Source organism: Saccostrea cucullata, unplaced genomic scaffold, assembly GCF_032062105.1.
Source record: "Saccostrea cucullata isolate Sc308-1 unplaced genomic scaffold, CSIRO_AGI_Scuc_v1 ctg1849, whole genome shotgun sequence".
Taxonomy (NCBI): domain Eukaryota; kingdom Metazoa; phylum Mollusca; class Bivalvia; order Ostreida; family Ostreidae; genus Saccostrea; species Saccostrea cuccullata.
The window spans coordinates 105,459-127,750 of NW_026919625.1; the positions used below are offsets into that span (position 1 = coordinate 105,459).

The 22,292-nt window shown below is 33.2% G+C and overlaps 3 protein-coding genes across 3 annotated transcripts; 2 read left to right on the forward strand and 1 right to left on the reverse strand.

Annotated features, from left to right (window-relative positions):
- Positions 1 to 982: 982 nt before the first annotated feature.
- LOC134234726 (helicase POLQ-like) lies at positions 983 to 10,990 on the forward strand. The gene is made up of 4 exons (XM_062716784.1): positions 983 to 1,183; positions 9,769 to 9,882; positions 10,221 to 10,355; positions 10,685 to 10,990. The coding sequence occupies exons 1-4, from the start codon at positions 983 to 985 to the stop codon at positions 10,844 to 10,846; spliced, it is 612 nt and encodes a 203-aa protein (XP_062572768.1). The 3' UTR covers positions 10,847 to 10,990.
- Positions 10,991 to 14,518: 3,528 nt separating this feature from the next.
- On the reverse strand, positions 14,519 to 16,003 carry LOC134234737 (uncharacterized). The gene has a single exon (XM_062716790.1). The coding sequence runs from the start codon at positions 16,001 to 16,003 to the stop codon at positions 14,519 to 14,521; it is 1,485 nt and encodes a 494-aa protein (XP_062572774.1).
- Positions 16,004 to 18,149: 2,146 nt separating this feature from the next.
- Positions 18,150 to 19,978, forward strand: LOC134234833 (helicase POLQ-like). Its single transcript, XM_062716882.1, has 3 exons — positions 18,150 to 18,619; positions 18,830 to 18,964; positions 19,296 to 19,978. Exons 1-3 carry the CDS (start codon positions 18,401 to 18,403, stop codon positions 19,455 to 19,457), a joined length of 516 nt encoding a protein of 171 aa, XP_062572866.1. The 5' UTR covers positions 18,150 to 18,400; the 3' UTR covers positions 19,458 to 19,978.
- Positions 19,979 to 22,292: the final 2,314 nt, after the last annotated feature.

A 22,292-nucleotide genomic window follows, 5' to 3' on the forward strand; every position in this document is an offset into this window, starting at 1 on the left:
AAAAGGTTTTATATCAGTTCAACATTGTCAGGAGTATATTTTATTTAAACCATGCAGTTTGTTTGATGGAGATCTACTGCAATAATCTAGAAAGCTTACCTCAACAAAGTTAGGGGAGCCTATTTAATGCCTGCAGGATCAGCGTTCCAGATTTAATATGGGTTTTTGGTGCAGTTTTCTTTCTTCAGGCACAGAGCAACAGGGTGGGAGGCAATTAACTTCTTACTACATGTATTTGAAATCTTCATTGAAGGCTAACTGGTTGGTCCTCTCACTTATAGTTACTGTAAGGTCAAATAAGGGTAATGTAGTTTTATAATCATGTAGAAAATTTGGTCTGAAAGAAGTCCTTTCAGCAAAGGAATGACAAGGTTAACATATTAGGGGCAAATTTCATTTTCAAGTAAAACTACCAATTATGTAGCCCTATGTTGACAAAGCTTGCATTGATGATCCATCAGGCTGCATAAAACCAGATATGATCTGGATGCTAGATTACATAGTATATTTGTCCCTGAAATTATATCGATAACAAAAGAATCCCCCCCCCCTCGTACCGAAAGAAAGCGTTTTTTAATATAATTTTTTGAAGGATGTAAGGTAAGGGTCACCATCCCTATCTTGTTTTCAGTTCCAAGGATAGTTCTGAGGTAATAATTTGCTCTACTGGTCAGTGTGTAATGCTGCACTTTTTATTTTTTTTTTATTTTGAAATATTTCTTTTTCAAGATACAGTACAGTGGACCTTCAGATATCAGGACGCCAGATATCCGGATACTTCAGTATCTGGACGATATTTCATCAGGACAGAATTTTTAAACGTTATATTGTCTTGTTTAAATGGTAATTCATATATGATTATCCGGACGTTTCACATATCCGGACAAATTTATTGGGAACAAAAGCGTCCGGATAAATGAGGCTCCAATGTAGATGGTTTTACGCTGATTTTTCATGTATACTGAGTATACTAGTATATAGAATGGGCAATTTGGTTGTTTTATTTTTTATTCTTGATGATTTTGTTGTCAAGCGATTCTACCTGACTCTAATTCTGTATGATCTCTGGAAGCAGAGGACACTGTGGGAAGTGGCAGAGAAATTTGAATATCCTCGAGGCTTTGTCCAGAACCTCCTCTCAGGGGCGACTAGTTTTGCGACCTGTGTCTATCACTTTTGTCAGGTACATCTATATTGCCACATTATATTTCTCTTAAATTCCAGTAATCATGTGCTTCTCAGAGCTCCAGGAAATTTTTACCCCAAAGTGTATTTACTCCCTGATTTTCAAATCATGCAGATTTTGATTTTCAGCAAAATGATTGGCGAGTATTCTGTTGATATATGAATGTTTTGACCCTAATTTTGATTTTGAGCTTATAATCAGTCTAGTCGAACCGTCAAACGGGGGTAAACGGATGTTGGATATCGGTACCTTCAAACGGGGGTACGGCGCATGCGCAGAAACTCAAAAAGTGCCGTTTTCACGGAAAAACGTGTGGTCCACAAAATATGCTCGTGCAAAGTGATGGATTATTTCGTAGCTCTGTATGTACTCAAATTTGATAGATTAAAGATGTTTAAAGAGATTGTATTGTCAAAAAGTATATGTTTATTGTAAAAATCGAGACTTTTTCTCCCCCAAAGTTAGCGTATTCTGTGCCTTGACCTCCATGCGTGATACAACTTGATTTTTTATTCATAATTTAATAAAACGGATTTATAAACAAACAATTGCTTGTTTAAAGTTGAACTACATATAATTCCCTTCCCCGGTAATAAAAATCTTGTGTAATTAGCGTGTTATTTATTATTTTTCGACACTTTCTTTGTGCATGTTCGAATTTCCTCTGTCCTGTAAACATACTTTTGTGTCTCAGAAATGACGTAAATAAAGACGATAACATTTTTATAATTTTTTTAAAATTGAAAACAAAGGTGTAGCCAATTCATTTTTGTATGTTTATGATTTTTAAAAAAAATATTTATTTTTTAAATAAGAAGAGTTATCGTTCTTCTGCTTTCGAGCGTTGCATTTAGGGAAGGAAAACCCTCGTTTGAGGGTATACCCTCGTTTGAGGGTTCGACTAGACTGATAATGAGCTTATAACGTACAGCGCTATGACAAAAGTATTCGCGATTTTTCAAAATGGCGGACGTAAACACGATGCACTTCGTAAAAATAAAAAATAAATTGTGAAACAAATAACAGACTTACCTTTATTAATACTTGGTGAGGTGGCCCTTAGACTTGATTACTGCTAATAGTCGACGGGGGATAGATTCATACAAGGATTTGATATAGTTTTCGTCGAAGGAAGTCCAGATGTGTAAAATAGCATCGAACAATTCTTCCGGAGTCTTTATGTTTGGAGCTCGATTTTGCAGAGTTCTCTTGATTTTTAGCCATAAATTCTCTATAATATTAATGTCCGGTGATTGAGCTGGCCATACAATTGTAGGAATATTATTTTGTTGTTTGTAATCTACAGTAATACGAGCTCTATGGACGGGGGCGTTGTCGTCTTGAAAACGATAGGTTTTGTTGAGGAAATGTCGGGCAATGACGGGCCAAAGTTGATCTTCTAAAATGGATATGTATTTTACTGCATTAATATTTCCATTGACCATGCAAAGTGTACCAACCCCGTGGTAAGTGATGCATCCCCACACCATTACCGAAATCCTTCTCTGCCGAGGGGGGCACATGCACTGCGGCAAGTACGATTCTTTAGATGTTCTCCACACATACACTCTATGATTCTCTCCTAAAACTATCTGACTTTCATCAGAAAATATAATTGTGTTCCAATAATTATTCACTATGAGTTTTCTTTTCTCTAAACACCATGCAACACGCCTTTTTCTGTTGATATCGGAAACGACCATTTTTTTTCTAACAACTCTTCGCTTATAATCATGATCACGCAAAAATCTTTGGACTGTCCGTGGATTAACAAAGTCATTAGCATCCCTGCTTTCATTAAATTCATTAGTAATATCCTTTAAAACCCGTCCTCTGTTAGTTTTAGTATGTCTAATAATCCAGTTCTGATCTCGTTTCGACAGCTTCCGAGGGCGTCCTTTTCTTTTCAATGTTTTGACTTCACCAGTTGACAAATATTTTTTCCAAATAGATCTGATGGTTGACTCAGGTATTTGTAATAAATTCACAAGTACTGATGTTTTTTGCCCCTCCTTTTTCATTTCCACAATTAATTTCCGCCCATTACGCTGTCTATCACTGAATGTTTTGATTGTAACATAGATATGACGTAAGCTATATATTTCCAATTTTGCCAGTTAATGTTTCGCGGTCTTAAAAATATTTAGCCTAACAAAAAGCTGTGATGTGTTTTATTACAATGTAATTAATACTGGTTTGTTTCAGAACACGTGTCATATGCTTATACGGTACATTCTGATGTAAGCTTTTTAATTGCATCAGCATTTTTTTACCCTGAGAATTCCTTTGTCCTTGACCTCACTTTTCTTAATTAGTGTTTAGCCCAGTTTTAAAGATGCCATTCAAGATGGTGTAAACAATCTCATATGTTGATACATTCTGATGCAAACTATTTATTGCATGGATATTTTTTGACTTCTGCCTTTCCTTTGACCTCACTTTTCTTTAAGTAGTGTTTAGCTCAGTTTTGAATATTTTTATCACAAGCCATAAGCTGATCATAGGCGTCGGAACCGGGGCGGCTAGGGGGGGGGGGCTTAGCCCCCCCCCACTTTTTTTTCCAAATGTATACTTAATATAGACATTGAACGTATCTTCGTAGGTTTAGCCCCCCAACTTTCCACAGACACGTCTTAGTATAGGTAAAAAATTGGGTAAATGGTGGTGTTTGGAGAAAAAAATTTGGTACTGAAGCTGTGATGTGTTTTATTACAATGTAATTAATACTGGTTTGTTTCAGAACACATGTCATATGCTTATACGGTACATTCTGATGTAAGCTTTTTAATTGCATCAGCATTTTTTTACCCTGAGATTTCCTTTGTCCTTGACCTCACTTTTCTTAATTAGTGTTTAGCCCAGTTTTAAAGATGCCATTCAAGATGGTGTAAACAATCTCATATGTTGATACATTCTGATGCAAACTATTTATTGCATGGATATTTTTTGACTTCTGCCTTTCCTTTGACCTCACTTTTCTTTAAGTAGTGTTTAGCTCAGATTTGGATATTTTTATCACAAGCCATAAGCTGAATGATAAGTACTGATGTAAGCTTTTTAACTGCATCCACATTTTGTTTACTCAACCTTTCCTTTGACCTTCATGTCTCTTCTCTAAAATTAGTGCTTAGCTTAGTTTTAAAGATACCATTCAAGATAATTTCATTAAACATATTAATATTCTGATATGTATCAGAGGGAGTTATTCAACTCCCTTTTTTATTATGTATTTTGTTAAGTTTTAAAGAAATCCATTTAAAATATTTTCATAAAAACATTCACTTACACAGATTTTGGTGACAATTTATTATCTTAATCCAATTTCAATTTAAAGAAACTGTTCAAGATATTTTTATCAAACTTCATCCACTCACACAATTTTTATGTCACATTACTAATATACACTCTGGGGGCAGTCATGTCCTATGGACATGTTTCATATTGCATTAATATATTTTGTCCTCAGCCTTTCCTTCGACCTTGACCTCACTTTTCTTCAAGTAGTGTTAGCTCAGTTTTGAATATTTTTATTACAAGCCATATGCTGATACGTACTGATGTACGACATCCATATTTTGTTTACTCGACCTTTGCTTTGACCTTCATGTCTCTTCTCTAAAATTAGTTCTTACCTTAGTTTTAAAGATATCATTCAAGATAATTTCATTAAACATAATATTCTGATAATTACAGTAGGAGTTGTTCAACTCCCTTTTCATTATTATGTATTTTCTTTAGTTTTACTTTTAAGAAATTTTTATTCAAAAATTCACATACATTTTTTGTTGACAATTTATAATCTTTATCCAATTTCAATTTAAAGAAACTATACAAGATTTTTTCATCAAACTTCATACACTTACACAAATTTTCATGTCACATTACTAAATAATATACACTTGGCGGGGCATTCATGTCCTATGAACATATTTCTAGTTTCTGGTGCTTTGTTCACATTAACAAAGTGCAGTAAGTCATGCATCAAATGAGATTTCCAGCGTTGTGAGAAAGAAAGAAAAATGGCAGCTTCCAATAAAAAAAATCGAAATACAGTACGAGTTCAAATTTTCATTTCCCTTGAATTTTGGTGTTTATATACTGCCGAGAATAATAACTTATGATTTTGGTAACAAAATATGAAAAGTATGTATACATATATCATTCTACATTTAGTTGATGATTTGTTACAGTTATGAAATATTTTAAATCTGTTATGAATGATTTCAGAAACAATTGATCTATTTTGGATGTTACACTGAGTTTCTATATACTTTGTTACACTGAGTATCTATACACTTTGTTACACTGAGTATCTATACACTTTGTTACACTGAGTATCTATTAATACACTTTGTTACACTGAGTATCTATACACTTTGTTACACTGAGTATCTATACACTTTTACAAGTCCTTTATCATATCCCACCCACAGTGTAGATTTGTATAGGGACAGTGAGTATGGACAGTTTGCTTTATTGTCTGTCTGTAAGAACTTCCAGAACTCCCCGTCAGGACTCAGTAGATGGATCTGTTTGTTGTAAACGTCAATAACAAGGATGTTACAGAGGGAGTCAAGGGCTACATCAATTGGATAAAAGTTATTTGTTAGGTTCTGTCCACTGTAGACAGACTTCATGCGACCAGAGGGAGACAGAATCACTAGTTCACCTGTAGTGTTACTTGTACGGTTCACAACACAGATATCACTGTTACTGTTCTGTGTGATTCTGCCTGGCAATGTAAACAGTCTGGTGTGACCGTCCTCCTGGTACTCATACTCATGGATGACATCACCTGTCACTGTGATGTGTCTCACCAGACGTCTGCTGTGTGATTCTAATTTGTAATTAGATGATTCATTGTCTTTCAAGGTGACCAGTAGTCCACCGTCCACTGACTGATAGATTCCTCTTGGCACCAGAGGATCTGTACTGATGACTGTAGAGGAAGATCCTGATGGTGACAGGATGGCTATTGATTTGTTAATAAAATCAGTGAAATAAACATCACTGTTTCCAGTCATACACATGTCATTTGGACAAATATTATATCTATGTTTTATTGCACCATTATTGTCAACTTTTTCTGCATAATTTGAGATAATGTCGCTTATGTAACATTGAACTTCACTGAAAGCCTTCAGATCAAATATTGATGAATCTCCATATTGGAATGAATTTGTCTGAGTCACAGTAATATAATCTAAATTTAAAGTTTTTCCAACCAAAGACTCGACTAAGTCATCATTAATTACCCTTTTAGTGAACCTAACTGAATGTTCATGGTTTGTGCTATGAACGTCCAATTCAGAGAGCATTTTTGTCAGTTCTCTGTGGTTGTCAATCAAGCTGTAATCTGACATGGTGCTGTTGTTCTCCTCCATGAACTTCACTGTGTCAACAATTCCTTTCTTCTTCTTCTCTAATTCAGATTTCACCTGGTTCAGCTGATCATTCTTTTCAACTAAATTGTCTCTAATTGTTTGTTCATGACGTTTTCTGATTTCTATCAACCTGGCTATTATCTCGTCAACATGCTTCTGAAGCTTTTCAATCTCAGAATCACACAGTTCTTTATTTTCTGTTACCTGTTGTGGAATATTCTTTATTTTCTCATCAATCCCAGGCAGATCCTCTTCCTTAATCTTGTTCAGAAATGTAGGTAAACCTCTTCTCCTTTGGGTGGCTGCCGTGGGTATTGTGTTCCAGTCATGATCTCTATGGTCTGTTTTAGCACACTTGGCACAAATGAATTCATCACAGTCCTCACATATCATATCAATAGGTAGTTCATGGGTTTCACACATTACTATGGGTGCTAGAGGAGAACCAAGAGAATAATTGTTTGAATTATAAGCATCCATGTTTATCAGGTGAGGTACAGTTGATCAGTTGTAGCCTACCTGAATGACCTAGCTAGTTTATAGTACGCGATAATTAGATAAACACAAGTTGTGAAGTTGGACTTTAGATTATATTTAGTGTGACACTTTGGTGTGCAGAAAATTGTAAATGTAAACCTTAAGGAGTCTAAATTGATGTGAGAGAATCATTTGGATTTGAAAAAAATGATGAATCAAAAGATAATTTTTGTATAGATAATTATATGTATAATTATTTTTTTAATCAGATGCAAAAAAAGTAATTACAATGTATATTAATTTTGATTAAATGAGACAGGCACATAGCAACAGGTAGGGGGAAGCAAACTGACCCCATTTTACCCCCAACATTACTTTTACCATTGGAAATGATTCGTGAAAAGCTGCCCCCCCCCCTTTATACTGCAGGAAATTGATATAAGGGAAATGAAGTGTTGAATACATATAAATTGGTACTGAAAGAAATTAGCTTTGAAAAAAGTTGGCCTCTCGGAATAGGATTATTTCAAGATTGGGCAATCATCCTTTTTTCCTTTTTTTTCTTTGCTTGTCAACTATTTCAAGTAAGTAAACAAAAGATTCTCTGTGCCCCCCCCCCCCTCACTTTCAAAAACGATGCTACATGGCTGTAAGAGAAGTCCTTTCAGTCATAATAATGTTAAAATTTTATCATTTGATGAAATGTGGTGAGTCATATTACCCTTCACTTTCCCATAGCTTAAGTAACCTTAATTTTTATTTCTCTCACCTAAAAATGTTTTATGCTGCAAAAGTTTCTTGAAATGAGTAATTACAGGTAAAATATAACATGCATTGTACATGTTGTAGTGGAACACTTCATTTAAACCTCTCATATTGATTTTTTTGTCCATATTTTGTACAGATTTTTAAAGTTTTTTTTATGAAAATGTTGTAATATTTACATTTGCAAATGTTTTCCTTTATATAACACTATTGAAAGCAAGCAATTTTATATCTATATAAGTACAGGTACGAGGTCAAGAGGTCATAGATGTTCGTATCGATAAACGTTCGACGTATTTTCTCAGTGACGTCATAAAAGGTCGACGCGCGTTCAATGGATTACATACATGCCGTTGGGTTTGAAAAAATATTGCAATTCACAGGTTAAAAGTCACAATCAGGCAAATCAAAAGTATGAATAAGTCACAAATGTAAATATAAGTAATAAGGTATAATTTTTTGAGTATTATTGGGATGTAAAACGGTTTGGCACATGATCAAATCTTCCATAAATCCCTTCGGGCTACTGAAAGCAATGTGTATCTATAAATGTATAAATACAGGTACGGGGTCAAGAGGTCTGACATATATATGTGGGTATGGATAAATGTTTGACGTAATTTCTCAGTGACGCCATAATGATAAAGGTTCGACGCGCGTTCAGTGGATTACATACATACACATGTACTGTATGAATAAGTTACAAATGTAAATATAATTAATAAGGTATCATTTTTAAACATCTATCGGACTTTAAAGGTACTTGGACACAGATTTGAAGTTAATATTTTCTCCATAATATCACAAATTATATATTCTAATAGCACTTCACACAAAATTTAATTAAAAATCTTATTTCATTTAAAAGTTATTAAAACTTCATATTTTTTGGCGGGTTTGATTGACTCATCCTGGCACTTTCACATATTTAACTTTATTCTTAATCCTTCAGAAAAGTGGCAATCTTGTTGTGTATTAATGAGAAATATTAAAACTTTAATCCAGAAAAATAATACTATTCAGAATAGAAATGGTAGAAAACAAAACACTTTCACAAGTATCGCCTTCCGAGCTAAGTCGTGTGTGCAAATCGATCACACTCGTGTTATGTACACAGTTTTTGTAAACAAGGCACGAGCTCTATTTTTATTTATATTTAGATTCACCGTGTGCTTTCTGAATCGTCACAGTCTGCTTACCACAACTGCACGGACTGAGAATATATATTGTGTGTTTATTTTGCTTTCGAACATGTCTACTCTGAATTTTCTGAATTTTCTGAATTTTTCATTCATACACAACAAGATTGCCACTTTTCCTAAGTATTAAGAGTAAAATTAAAATTTGTGGAAGTGTAAGGATGTGTCAATCAAACCCGCCAAAAAAAAAATAAAGTTTTAATAACTTTAAAATGAAATAAGATTTTTAAGTAATTTTTGTGTGAAATGCTATTAAAATATATACTTCGTAATATTATAGAGAAAAAAACAGAAAATATTAACTTCAAATCTGTGTCCAAGTACCTTTTGATACGGTTTGGTACGAGATTAAATTCATCATAATGCCCATCAGGCTTTTTGGAATTAAATTTCGTGATCAACTCGTATTTATATCCCGATAAATGTTTAAAAATGATACCTAATATTTTCACAGTATTTTTACCCAAATTCCAGTATTTTTAAAACTCTTGGGGTCTAAAAATTATCACATATATTTATAATTAACTATTTAACTAACTTGTTTTGCAATATGATTTATTCATGATTCTTCGGTTTAAAACCCATCTGTAACTATTTCTCTCTGGAACTGAGTATAGAAGGTTACAAAACTTTTTTTTTGATAGTTTTAAATAATTATGTAAATATAAGTTAATTACCTTATGTGTGTGTATGCAGTGTACATGTAGTACATAATGCTGTTTTAGTACATTTGACAAATTATCTCTCATCATTTCAGGAGTTAGAGGAATTCTGGGCCTATCAAGAACTACTGGGAACCTTTGTCAAGCGTCTGGCTTATTGTGTGTCTGCAGAACTCCTACCACTCATGGAAATACCTGGCGTCAAACTGGTACATTATTGTATACAGTAAAACTCGTTTAATATAGATGTTGTATATTTCAAATTCCTGCTTACTGTGATGTAAACAATGTTTACTAAAATCTCTTTTAGTTAAATGTCATTGATAAAAATGGTGTGTTATCTGAAATGTTATCTACCAGGTAACATACTGCGCAGGTAAAATAAAAAGTGAAAGTTTCTATCAAAGTACATGTATGATAAATAATGAAACACAGTTCCATTATCTAATTTTGTCAATACAGTAGTTACTTAATCTATTTGAATGTTTTGGATTTGAAGCATTTCTAAATGAGATATTCTTTACAAGGTGGTTTTGACATTGTGCAGGGTCGAGCTAAGCAGTTATATAATGCAGGATTCCAGTCTGTGGCGTTAGTGGCGGCTGCTGATCCAGAGATCCTTGTTAAATCCATACAACAGATCCCCCGTAAAGTGGCCAAACAGATCGTCGCTTCTGCAAAAGTGAGATTTCTTGTGCGCCTTAATTTTATGACTTTCAGATTTTGATACAGCTCTGCTGTCCTTTTAATTTATAGATATTTGATCTGTATTGATAAGTTTTTGTCTTAAAAAGAAATTGAGTGATAAGCTTATATTCATGACTACTCTGTAGATGAAGAGAAATATGATTTATTAAGTTGTTTACAACTTTTATGTCTCATAATATACTACTTAGCCTTCCTTTACCCCAGGTATTATACAGATTTTATGCACATTCTTTGGTTGATAGAAATTTAATTATAATTATGTTTTTGTTAAAGGAATGATTAAACAACCCAGATTTTTTTTAGGTTTTGCTGAATGAGAAGGCAGAGGCCTTACTACAGGAAGTAGAGGAACTGGTGACGGTTCCAGTCGACCGATCAACCGTACAGAGTTCACAGGGTCAAACCTCCCCCTGGGATGATATGGACTTGTTTTCTAGTCTTGATACACAGTCTTCTACCTCATGATAAGGGGGACAAAAATGTATTTAGATGAGGGAGAAAAAAAATTAAACCCTAACCTGGGCCAATGATTTAATGTACATGTATCATAGCGCAGTTCTATGGATTTAAGCAAAGTGAATGTGACATAATATATCTTACAAAGACTGTTTTTGTTTGTATATATATCAATAAATTTTGTTATAATTTATCAGTCATTGGTGCTAAGAATTTTTATAATTCTTATTGTTTCACCGAGTGCTACCAGCCTCAAAAACTCTGTTCTAATACGAGAACAGGCCTATGTATGATTGTGTAGACATACGCAGTATATCTACTAAATATTTTCTAAAAATAAATAAATGATAAATAAAATAAATAACCACCGTGTTGCTACAATCATTTTTTGGTGGCCGATCATACAAGGAGTTAAGTGTCAACATAAAATAAAGAGAAAATAAAGATGAGGTGAGGGAATTTGCAAATAGCAACAAAAAGGGGGGTGATTTTGTTCAATAATTGCTGAACATAAATTATAGATTAATTCAAATGAGAAGGGGGAGATTAAATACATATTTTGAAGGTGTGTAAGTTTATAAAATTTTGATTAAAATTGATACCAGAAAAGGGGGGGGGGGTAATAATCTAGCTTTGCTATATTGTTTTTATTTAGCTCGAAAAATCGTATAAAATTGCTGCTTATACCGATTATTGATTGATTTTATATTGTTTAACGTCCCTCTCGAGAATTTTTCACTCATATGGAGACGCCACCACTTGCCGGTGGAGGGCTACAAATTTTGTCCTATGCTCGGCACTTAGGGCCTTTGAGCAGTGAGGGATCTTTTTCGTGCCAACACCTACTGCGACACGGGGCCTCGGTTTATACGGTCTCATCCGAAGGACCGGTCTCCACGTCCCACAGTGGGAGTCGAACCCGCGACGTAAGGATTGACTCCTTACTTCGCGACTCTAGAGCAGACGCTCTAACCACTGCGCCACGCGGGCGACGCTTATACCGATTAGAATTTAATTTTAGATAAGATTTTTAAATTACCAATAGTACTGTTCAAAGTGAAAAGCGTACAGGAATAATAACCGAGGCATTAAACATAATTATTATCAAACAGATAAGTACATACATTTTTTTAATATAAACAGTTTATATATATTTGTGTGTGTGTATATGTGAACAAAATTCAAAAATTTTATAAAGAAAATGACCAGGAAGGAGTTAAGCCAAATTGGATTTAGAAATTTTGGTTTGTGCTATAGCATAATTATAATTTTAAAAGATGCCAAAAAGCCAAAAGATACCGGCTAAGATGCCAGTAATTTTAAAGGGAACTATCATCAGGTGCTAGTCCCAAACTCCAAGCAGGTTAGTTTCGGTAATGAATCGGCCATTCATTCTAGCACGACAAACCTGTCCTCGCCATTTCCGGTAGATATGCATTTTTCTATTTTCTAATTAATGTATAAATTATAATGTGGAAATTGTGAAAGACTGAGACCCTGAACCACTCTTTTTATATGTGTCTGAATTGGTAGAATTACTGCTAGTCTGAGATCTTGATACAAAATTCTTTTTATGAGACAGAGCATAAGTATCAAATATGACTGCTGCCTCTTCAAGAGTTTTCACATTCTTATCTTCTAAATGTGTTTTCAAATCTTGAGAAACACATTCCTTAAACTCTTCTACCAGGATGACTTGGCGCAAATAAGCAAAAGTTTTATCAAGTTTCTTAGATCTAAACCAGGGATCGAATAAATCTTCTTTCTCTCGTGAAAATGCAACAAATGTTTGGTTATCAAACTTCCTATACTTTCTGAATTTTTGTGTATATGCTTCAGGTACTAATTCATATGCTTTTAATATTTCTGCTTTGACCTTCTCATAGTCTGAACTTTCAGCTACCCCTAGCGCAGAGTATACCTCAGCTGCTTTGCCAACCAGTACACTTTGTAACATTGCTGACCAAACATGTTGTGGCCATTTAAGATTCTCTGCGACTTTTTCAAATTGGGGAAAATATTTGTCTACAGATTTTTCTTGAAATTTTGGAACTAATCTGATATTTTTTGCTGCGTCAAATTCAGTTTTGACAACTGACGGTTCTGGTTGGTTTTGTAATTATAATTTCTCTAATTCAAAGTTCATTTCACGCTCTCTTTCTCGCTCTTCTCTTTCAAATTTTCGTTCACGCTCTCGTTCTTCTCTTTCTAATTTGTCTAATTCAAATTTTCGCTCACGCTCTCGTTCTTCTCTTTCTCTGTCTCTTTCTCGCTCTTCTCTTTCTAATTTTTCTCTTTCAAATCGCATTTTCTCTAACTCTACTTGATACTGAAATTCTGACATTTTATAAGAGCTTAACTCTGATTTAACTGTATAATCTGGAAGATCGTATTTTTCAAAGATGTTTTCTTCCACTAATTTGTTTGCAACCTTAATTCTAATGTCTTGCTTTCTCTGAGAGGGTTTAACATCTAACCCAAAATGCAAACCTAATGCAATCAAGTTATTCTTTTTTAACGTATCAAAAACCTGAACACTTGGCGAACTAAGAAAGTTTGTGACCGAAAATACCATTTTGATTTTTGCTGGCTTATATTCAAATTTAACAATTTAATTAACAAAATTCTGACAATGAACTGCAAAAGTGCAAGAAATTCTTGATCCCGGACGAGCCCCCAATTCTGTTATGGGTCAGAATAACCCTAAATGCCAGCAAAGATCAATCACACAGTTTAAACTTAACAATAATTTATTTACAGTAATACTATACAAATCATTAAGTCTAAACTTAGCAGAGATCTAAAAATACATACATCAGAGTGTCCGTTGCTGCACACAATGTCCCAGTGAAATTATATCCCAGTAATACCTTAATGATGCATATACGACAATGGTCTCTATGCATCGAATTGACAGGATATTTATACAGTAATATAAAACTAGAATATTCTAGAAGTTGTAAGTACATGGTATTTCTGGAAAGTTCTGGAAATGAATAAAGTTCAAGAATGTTCTAGAAAAAATGACTAAACATATTGACCACTCTGGAATGTTCAAGAAACTTAATGTTACTAATAATATACATAATGAAACAATACACACCTCACAACAAATAAAAAAATCAAAATACAGTACGAGTTCAAATTTTCATTTCCCTTGAATTTTGGTGTTACTGCCGAGAATAATAACTTATGATATTGGTAACAAAATATGAAAAGTATGTATACATATATCATTCTACATTTAGCTGATGATTGGCCACAGTGATATAATATTTTAAATCTAGATCTGGTATGAATGATTTCAGTAAAAATTGATCTATTCTGGATGTTACACTGAGTATCTATACACTTTGTTACACTGTGTATCTATACACTTTGTTACACTGAGTATCTATACACTTTGTTACACTGAGTATCTATATACTTTCTTACACTGAGTATCTATACACTTTGTTACACTGAGTATCTATACACTTTGTAACACTGAGTATCTATACACTTTGTTACACTGAGTATCTATACACTTTGTTACACTGAGTATCTATACACTTTGTTACACTGAGTATCTATACACTTTATTACACTGAGTATCTATACACTTTGTTACACTGAGTATCTATACACTTTATTACACTGAGTATCTATACACTTTGTTACACTGAGTATCTATACACTTTATTACACTGAGTATCTATACACTTTTACAAGTCCTTTATTGTATCCTACCCACAGTGTAGATGTGTATAGGGACAGTGAGTGTGGACGGTTCACTTCATTGTCTGTCAGTAAGAACTTCAGGAACTTCCCGTCAGGACTCAGTAGATGGATCTGTTTGTTAAATGGGTCAGTAACAAGGAAGTTACAGTAAGAGTCACACACTACATCAGTTGGATCAAAGTTCTTTGTCAGGTTCTGTCCACGATAGACAAACTTCATACGACCAGAGAAAGACAGAATCACTAGTTCACCTGTAGTGTTACTTCTAATGTTCACAACACAGATATCACTGTTACTGTTCTGTGTGACTCTGTGTGGCGCTGTAAACAGTCTGGTCCGACCGTCCTCCTTGTACTCATACTCATGGATGACGTCACCTGTCACTGTGATGTTTCTCACCAGACGTCTGCTGTGTGATTCCAAATTGTAATGACCTGATTCAGTGTCTCTCAAGGTGACCAGTAGTCCACCGTCCACTGATTGACAGATTCCCATTGGTAACAGTGGATTTGTTTTGATGACTGTAGAAACAGATCCTGATGGTGACAGGATGGTAATTAATTTGTTTTTATTATCAGTGAAATAAACATCACTGTTTCCAGTCATACACAGGTCATTAGGACAAATATTATATCTATGTTTTATTGCACCATTATTGTCAACTTTTTCTGTATAATTTGAGATAACGTTCTTTATGTAACATTGAAATTCACTGAAAGCCTTCAAAACAAATATTGATTCACCTCCATATTGGAATGAATTTGTCTGAGTCACAGTAATAGAATCTAAATGTAAAGTTTTTCCAACCAAAGATTCGACTAAGTCATCATTAATTTCACCTCTAGTGAACCTTGTTGAATGTTTGCAGTTTGTGGTATGAATATTTAATTCAGACAGCATTTTTGTCAGTTCTCTGTGATTGTCAATCAAGCTGTAATCTGACATGGTGCTGTTGTTCTCCTCCATGAATTTCACTATGTCAACAATTCCATTTTTCTTTTTCTCCAACTCAGATTTCACCTTGTGTAATTGATCATTCTTTTCAACTAAATTGTCACTTAATGTCTGCTCATGGCTTTTTTTTATTTCTATCAACCTGCCTATTATCTCATCAACATGCTTCTGAAGTTTTTTAATCTCAGCATCACACAGTTCTTTATTTTCTGTCACCTGTTGTGGAATCTTCTCTATTTTCTCATCAATCCCAGGCAGATCCTCTTCCTTGATCTTGTTCAGAAATGTAGGTAGACCTCTCCTCCTTTGGGTGGCTGCCGTGGTTATAGTGTTCCAGTCATGATCTCTATGATTTGTTTTGGCACACTTGGCACAAATGAATTCATCACAGTCCTCACATATCATATCAATAGGTAGTTCATGGGTTTCACACATTACTATGGGTGCTAGAGGAGAACCAAGGGAATGTTTTTCTGAGTTACTGTCAGCCATGTTTGTCGGGTGTAGCCTACCTGAATGACCTAGTTTCTAGTGTGCATATTAGATAACAGGTATATAAGTCGGGTTTAAAAGTTTTAATTTATTCATTGTGACACTTTGTTGTGCAATGAAATGTAAACGTAAAGGTGTCTTTTATTTGAAGTGAGAAAATCATTTGGATTAGAAAAAAAAATTATGAATGAAAAGTTGATTACATGTATAATTTATTTTTTCAGATACAAAAAAGTAATTATTTAATTAAGGTAGAATGCCACACCAATTTTTTATTTTATGGATTATGAGCCATCCTTTCTAAACGATGGTTTCAGCATTAGGCACTTCACGCTCTTAATTATTTTATATGAATTTTTTTGTATTTTTTCAAAGAAAATGAAAAACATTATTTACATCCAAATTAGATGCTTTCTTGTAAAAAAATTTATTGTAAATGAATGCATCACACGAATACCTAATAAAATATGAAAAGAAAGTGTGGTTAGACTTTTTGAATTTTTTTTATAAAAAATTATTTATGAAAATAAAATATAAAAATATTTGTACATATCTTTTAAACCTATGGTTAAAAACACCATAAAACTAGTCACAACTAAGGACAACATGTTTGTCAATCATATTTTTAAAATTTGCAATGAAATTTTAGAGAAATTAATTTTTTTAATATTTGGACATAACCAGATCAAAATTAAACTGATTAAACTGATCAAAAATAATACAAAATGAATAAAATGCTAATTTATTGCCTCTTCATGTATTTACAATGAGTAAATCTATTTTATTGTCAGGTTCTATAATGTTTTAACCCTTATAACACCTAATCAGACTAGTGTTCTTAGGAAAATGTTATTTATTTCCAATAATTGTAAATTATAGTCGGGATCAGTTTAATTTTGATCGGGATTGGCCAAAATTGAAAAAAATTAGTTTCTCTAAAATTTGGCTATTTCGTTTCAATTTCTTTTATAAATATGATTAATGAACATGTTCTACCTAGTTGTTGCTGGTTTTAAGAAGATTTTAACCACAAGTTTAAAAAATATTCACAAATTATATGTTTTATTTTCATAAATATTTTTTTATAAAAAAAAAATTAAAAAGTTCTATCAGACTTTCTTTACATATTTTATTAGGTATTCATGTGATGCATTCATTTTCAGCAAAAATTTTACACGGAACGCTTAATTTGGATGTAATTAATTTTTTTCGTTTTCTTTGAAAAATACAAAAAAATTCATATAAAATAATTAAGAGCTAACATTGTCCTTTTAATGCTGAAACCATTGTTTAAAAAGGTTGACTTAGAGATCTATAAAATAAAAAGTTGGTGTGGCATTCCTCCTTAAATGGGAAAAATTCTTTCAGTCTTAATATGGTACAATTTTATCATCAGGATGAAATTTGTGGAGTCATATTACACTTCACTTACCCTTAGCTTATAATTAAGTAAACTTAATTTTTGATTGTCTCACCTAAAACTTGGTTAAGCTGCAAAAGTTTCTAGAAATGATCAATTACAGGTATAACAATGCAATTGCAAGCAGTGGTACACTTGATTTGAACCTTTCACATTGAATTTTAGTCGATATTTTGTTCAGGTTTTTGAAAAGTTTTTTAATGAACAATGTAAAGTATTTTCACCTTAATTCCAGTATTTTTAAAACTCTTGTACAGTATTTGGGTCTAAACATTATCACATGTATGTATGATTAACTATTTAATCAACTTTTATTTGCAACAACATTTATTTATGATTCTTAAGTTTAAAATCAATTTGTTACTATTAATTTCTGCGAGTGAGTAAAACAGGTTACAAAATTCGTTTTTGATAGTTTTAGATATGTAAATATAAGTTGATTACCTTTAATATTTGTGTGTATAAGTAGTGTACATGTAGTACTAGCAGCAGATCTATAGCATTATGGTTTTATATATTTGTTACCAGAACGCTACAGATCCCGTAATGCAATAAAAAGTGCAAAATACGGCGCATTATTTTTGCGCGCTTTTGGGGAGAATTTCTCTACGTTCCACCATCGGTCAATTAACTTCTTTTAGTTACACTCTTTAATTCTTTGCACATTATTTGACTAATCTGTATATTTTATCCATCTCCCAACCTTATATAGTCCTCTCTACAAGTGATAAACTCGCTTGATTAAATTATTTGTTAGATTGCTGAAAATTAACTTCAAGCAAGTTTATTGCCTGTAGAGAGGACTATAAATGGTTGGGAGGACTGGATGAAATAAACATATTGGCTGCAGAATGTGTCTAGAGTTATGTAGTGAAAGGTAGTTGATTGACCAACGCTAGGGAAATTCTCCCCAGAAGTGCACAAGAAATATTGCGCCGTAAATTGCACCATTTTTGCATTGCGGGATCTGTAGCATTATGGTCAAAGACAAATATATTAAACCATACCGTTACAGATCTGCAGCTAATGTAGTATATAATGCTGTTTTAGTACATTTGACAAATTATCTCTCATCATTTCAGGAGTTAGAGGAATTCTGGGCCTATCAAGAACTGCTAGAAACCTTTGTCAAGCGCCTGGCTTATTGTGTGTCTGCAGAAATCCTACCGCTCATGGAAATACCAGGCGTCAAACTGGTACATCATTTAATATACAGTAAAACTTGTTTCATATTGATGTTGTATATTAAAATTTTTTAATTATGTCTATTATGATGTAGACAATGTTTACTGAAATTGTAATAATACAGATAAATAAATCTGAAAGAAAAAATGTCAATTAAATAGTTGGATTTGAAGTATTTCAAAATGAGATATTCTTTACAAAGTGGTTTTGACATTGTACAGGGTAGAGCTAAGCAGTTATACAATGCGGGATTCCAGTCTGTGGCGTTAGTGGCGGCTGCTGATCCCGAGATCCTTGTTAAATCCATACAGCAGATCCCTCGTAAAGTGGCCAAACAGATCGTTGCTTCCGCAAAAGTGAGATTACTTGTGTGCCTTAATTTTATGACTTTTAGATTTTGATACAGCTCTGCTGTCCTTTTAATTTATAGATATTTGATCTGTACAGATAAGTTTTTGTCTTTAAAAAGAAATTGAGTGATAAGCTTATATTCATGACTACTCTGTAGATGAAGAGAAATATGATTTATTAATTTGTTTACACCTTTTATGTCTCATAATCCACTTCTTATCCTTCCTATACCCCAGGTATTATACAGATTTTATTCACATTCTTTGGTTGATAGAAATTTAATTATAATTATGTTTGTGTTAAAGGAATAATTAAACAACCCATATTTATTTTTAGGTTTTGCTGAATGAAAAGGCAGAGGCCTTACTACAGGAAGTAGAGGAACTGGTGACGGTTCCGGTCGACCGATCAACCGTACAGAGTTCACAGGGTCAAACCTCTACCTGGGATGACATGGACTTGTTTTCTAGTCTTGATACACAGTCTTCTACCTCATGATTAAAAAATTGACATTTTTTTGTAGGACAAAAAATGTATTTAGATGAGGGAAAAAACTCTTAAACCCTAACCTGGGCCAATGATTTAATGTACATGTATCATAGCGCAGTTCTATGGATTTAAGCAAAGTGAATGTGACATAATATATCTTACAAAGACTGTTGTAGTGCTCAGGGTTTTCATTTAACTGCTGATTATATTGCTTCTTTTTTTTGACGTGAAAGATAATAACTTGTACATGATAAAACAAGTCCATGTACAGCATAAAATGTGAATATACAATATCTCATAATGAAAATCCCTGTAGTAATATTTTCAGACAAGTGTTTATAAAAATATAAACTTTTATAAAAATATAAAAAAGCTGACTTAGGTATTAAAACTACTTCCAAATGTGTGTTATTGTGCTTTAATTCTTGCAAGTCTAAAGACTGTGCTACATTGCTTTAAAGTACTAGTCTTTATTATTTCATGCGAATATGATTTTTTTTTATCATGCACACAGTTTTTGTGATATATTCATTTTTTGACTCCTCTGTCTGTGCGTCAATCTCCTTCCATTCGTGGTGTTGAAATATTTGTATAAAATAGTTGTTCTGGTGTTCTAATGGTACATGTATATGTCTCTAAACCGATATGTTATATTTGAATAATTCTTTTTGCCACCGTGCCATGTACATACTTAAAGAAACTTGATGGAAGAGAAAAACCCTGGTCCAGATAAAAGAAACTACATCTGTTAAATTTTTTCACTGAGACATATCTGAACATTACTGGGGTATTTTGTTTTATAATAAAAAAAAAAACAACTTGTGTTATCCATGATATATGATTTCAATGAAAAGTAAAACCAAAATTTGCAAATTTCTGGTTACAATAACTATGCAGTGTGGAATTTTTGTTTTCAAATTTCATTACCATTTTGAAAGTATGAGAGTTTTCCTGTAAAATAGTGGACAAGTTGTCTAGTTTGAAAAATAATCATCACTGCGTTCTGAAATTTTCACTACACTTTAGTACATATATTATGAATATACAGAGCAAATTTCAAATATATTTTTGCATAAATAAACAAATTGTGATATTTTATGTTATGTACTGTATCGCCCTACGGCGCACGGATGATAACTCATAGATCATAGTTAAATTGGAAACCCAATTGAATATGAATTGAATTAATTAATTTGATATATTTCTTATAAATATGTTCTAGTATTCCCTTTTTTCCCTTTATTTTTTGCCTTTTAAAATAAAAGTTTTAAATGGCTTGATTTCAGATGTGGACAATATTAACATATGCATAATTAATACCCCCCTCACACACACACACCTCCTCACAGGATGGAAATTAACTTAAGTTTCTTTCTGTGCTTGCACGTTAATTTTGTGTTTTATGAATTAAAGTGTGTACTGTGCGATCATAACATTTGTGATCATTTTACCATAAAATAATTCTTTGAGATTTTATTTGAGACTGGTATGTATCAATCTCAAGATTTTCTGAGAAATCTCAGATTTTTTTCCTCATCTGGGCCAGAAAAAATGTTGGTGGCACGCACCTTTGAGAAAAATCTCAGACTTGAGAAAAAACTCAAAAGGTAAGTCTGAGTTTGAGAAAATATATGTTTGGTGGCACAGTTTGGTGAGAAAAACTCAGATTTTCTGAGAAATCTCAGATTTGAGAAAATCTCAGGGTTGGTGGCCCCGAAGTCTGGTCTCTTATCCTGTCCACTATAGGCCTGCAGGTAGTGAGCTGTCTTATCAAAATAATGTCAGAAAAATGTCATAAAGTCAAGGCCTGGTAAAAATGTTATTTTTCTTTTTATCGGCTTGACCTATGGGTAGGATGTAAAATCTGGATTTAATTAAGATACATGTATTGTGGTTAAAATACATTTTAAAGAGTTTTTGAAACTTTAATTTCACATCTATGATATTTAAGATATGGATGTTTGTCTTGTTTGAGATACCATAGTTCAATTTATAATTTTATCTTGTTCTGGTACACTGAAATCTACATTGTTTTTCCAGGTCACCAAGACAACAAAGGAGGTTTTTGAAATGATGACTCACACGTTACTTTCCATCCAGGCTTCTCAGTTGTCATGTGACATTGTTGCCATGACAAAGGATGCTCTTCAGCAGTTGATTGACTTGGGATTAGTGAGACAAAAAAGAAGGCTGTCACAGGAAAAAGAGAATTCCCCAGTCTCCCACACCTTGGAGGTTACACCTCTGGGGCGGGCCACATTCAAAGGTAAAGTCAAACCTCATTATTTCATACTGAGTGGAGCTAAAAAAAAGCTCATTGACAGGCGTGGATCATCAGATCAAACTCAATGTTTTGCTCTCTTTTGTTCTGATGATCCACGCCTATCAACTCGACATAAAACAAACCTTCGGATCAAGTATTTACAGGATCAGTTGTACTAGACTTTTCTGTATTTTACAGGATTGGTTGATCTGGACTTTTGTATTTACAGGATCAGTTGATCTGGACTTTCCTATTTTACAGGATCAGTCTATTTGTACTATTATATATTTACAAGATCTGATGATCTGTACTTTTCTGTAATTACAGGATCTATTAATCTGGACTTTTCTGTATTTTACACGATCAGTTGATCTGGACTTTTCTGTAATTACAGGATCTGTTGATCTGGACTTTTCTCTATTTGATACAGGATCAGTTGATCTGAACTTTTCTGTATTTTACAGGATCAGTTGATCTGGACTTTCCTATAATTACAGGTTCTCTAGATCTGGACTTTTCTTTATTTACAGGATCAGTTGATCTGGTTTTTCTATATATATTTTTCTATTTCTATATTTATA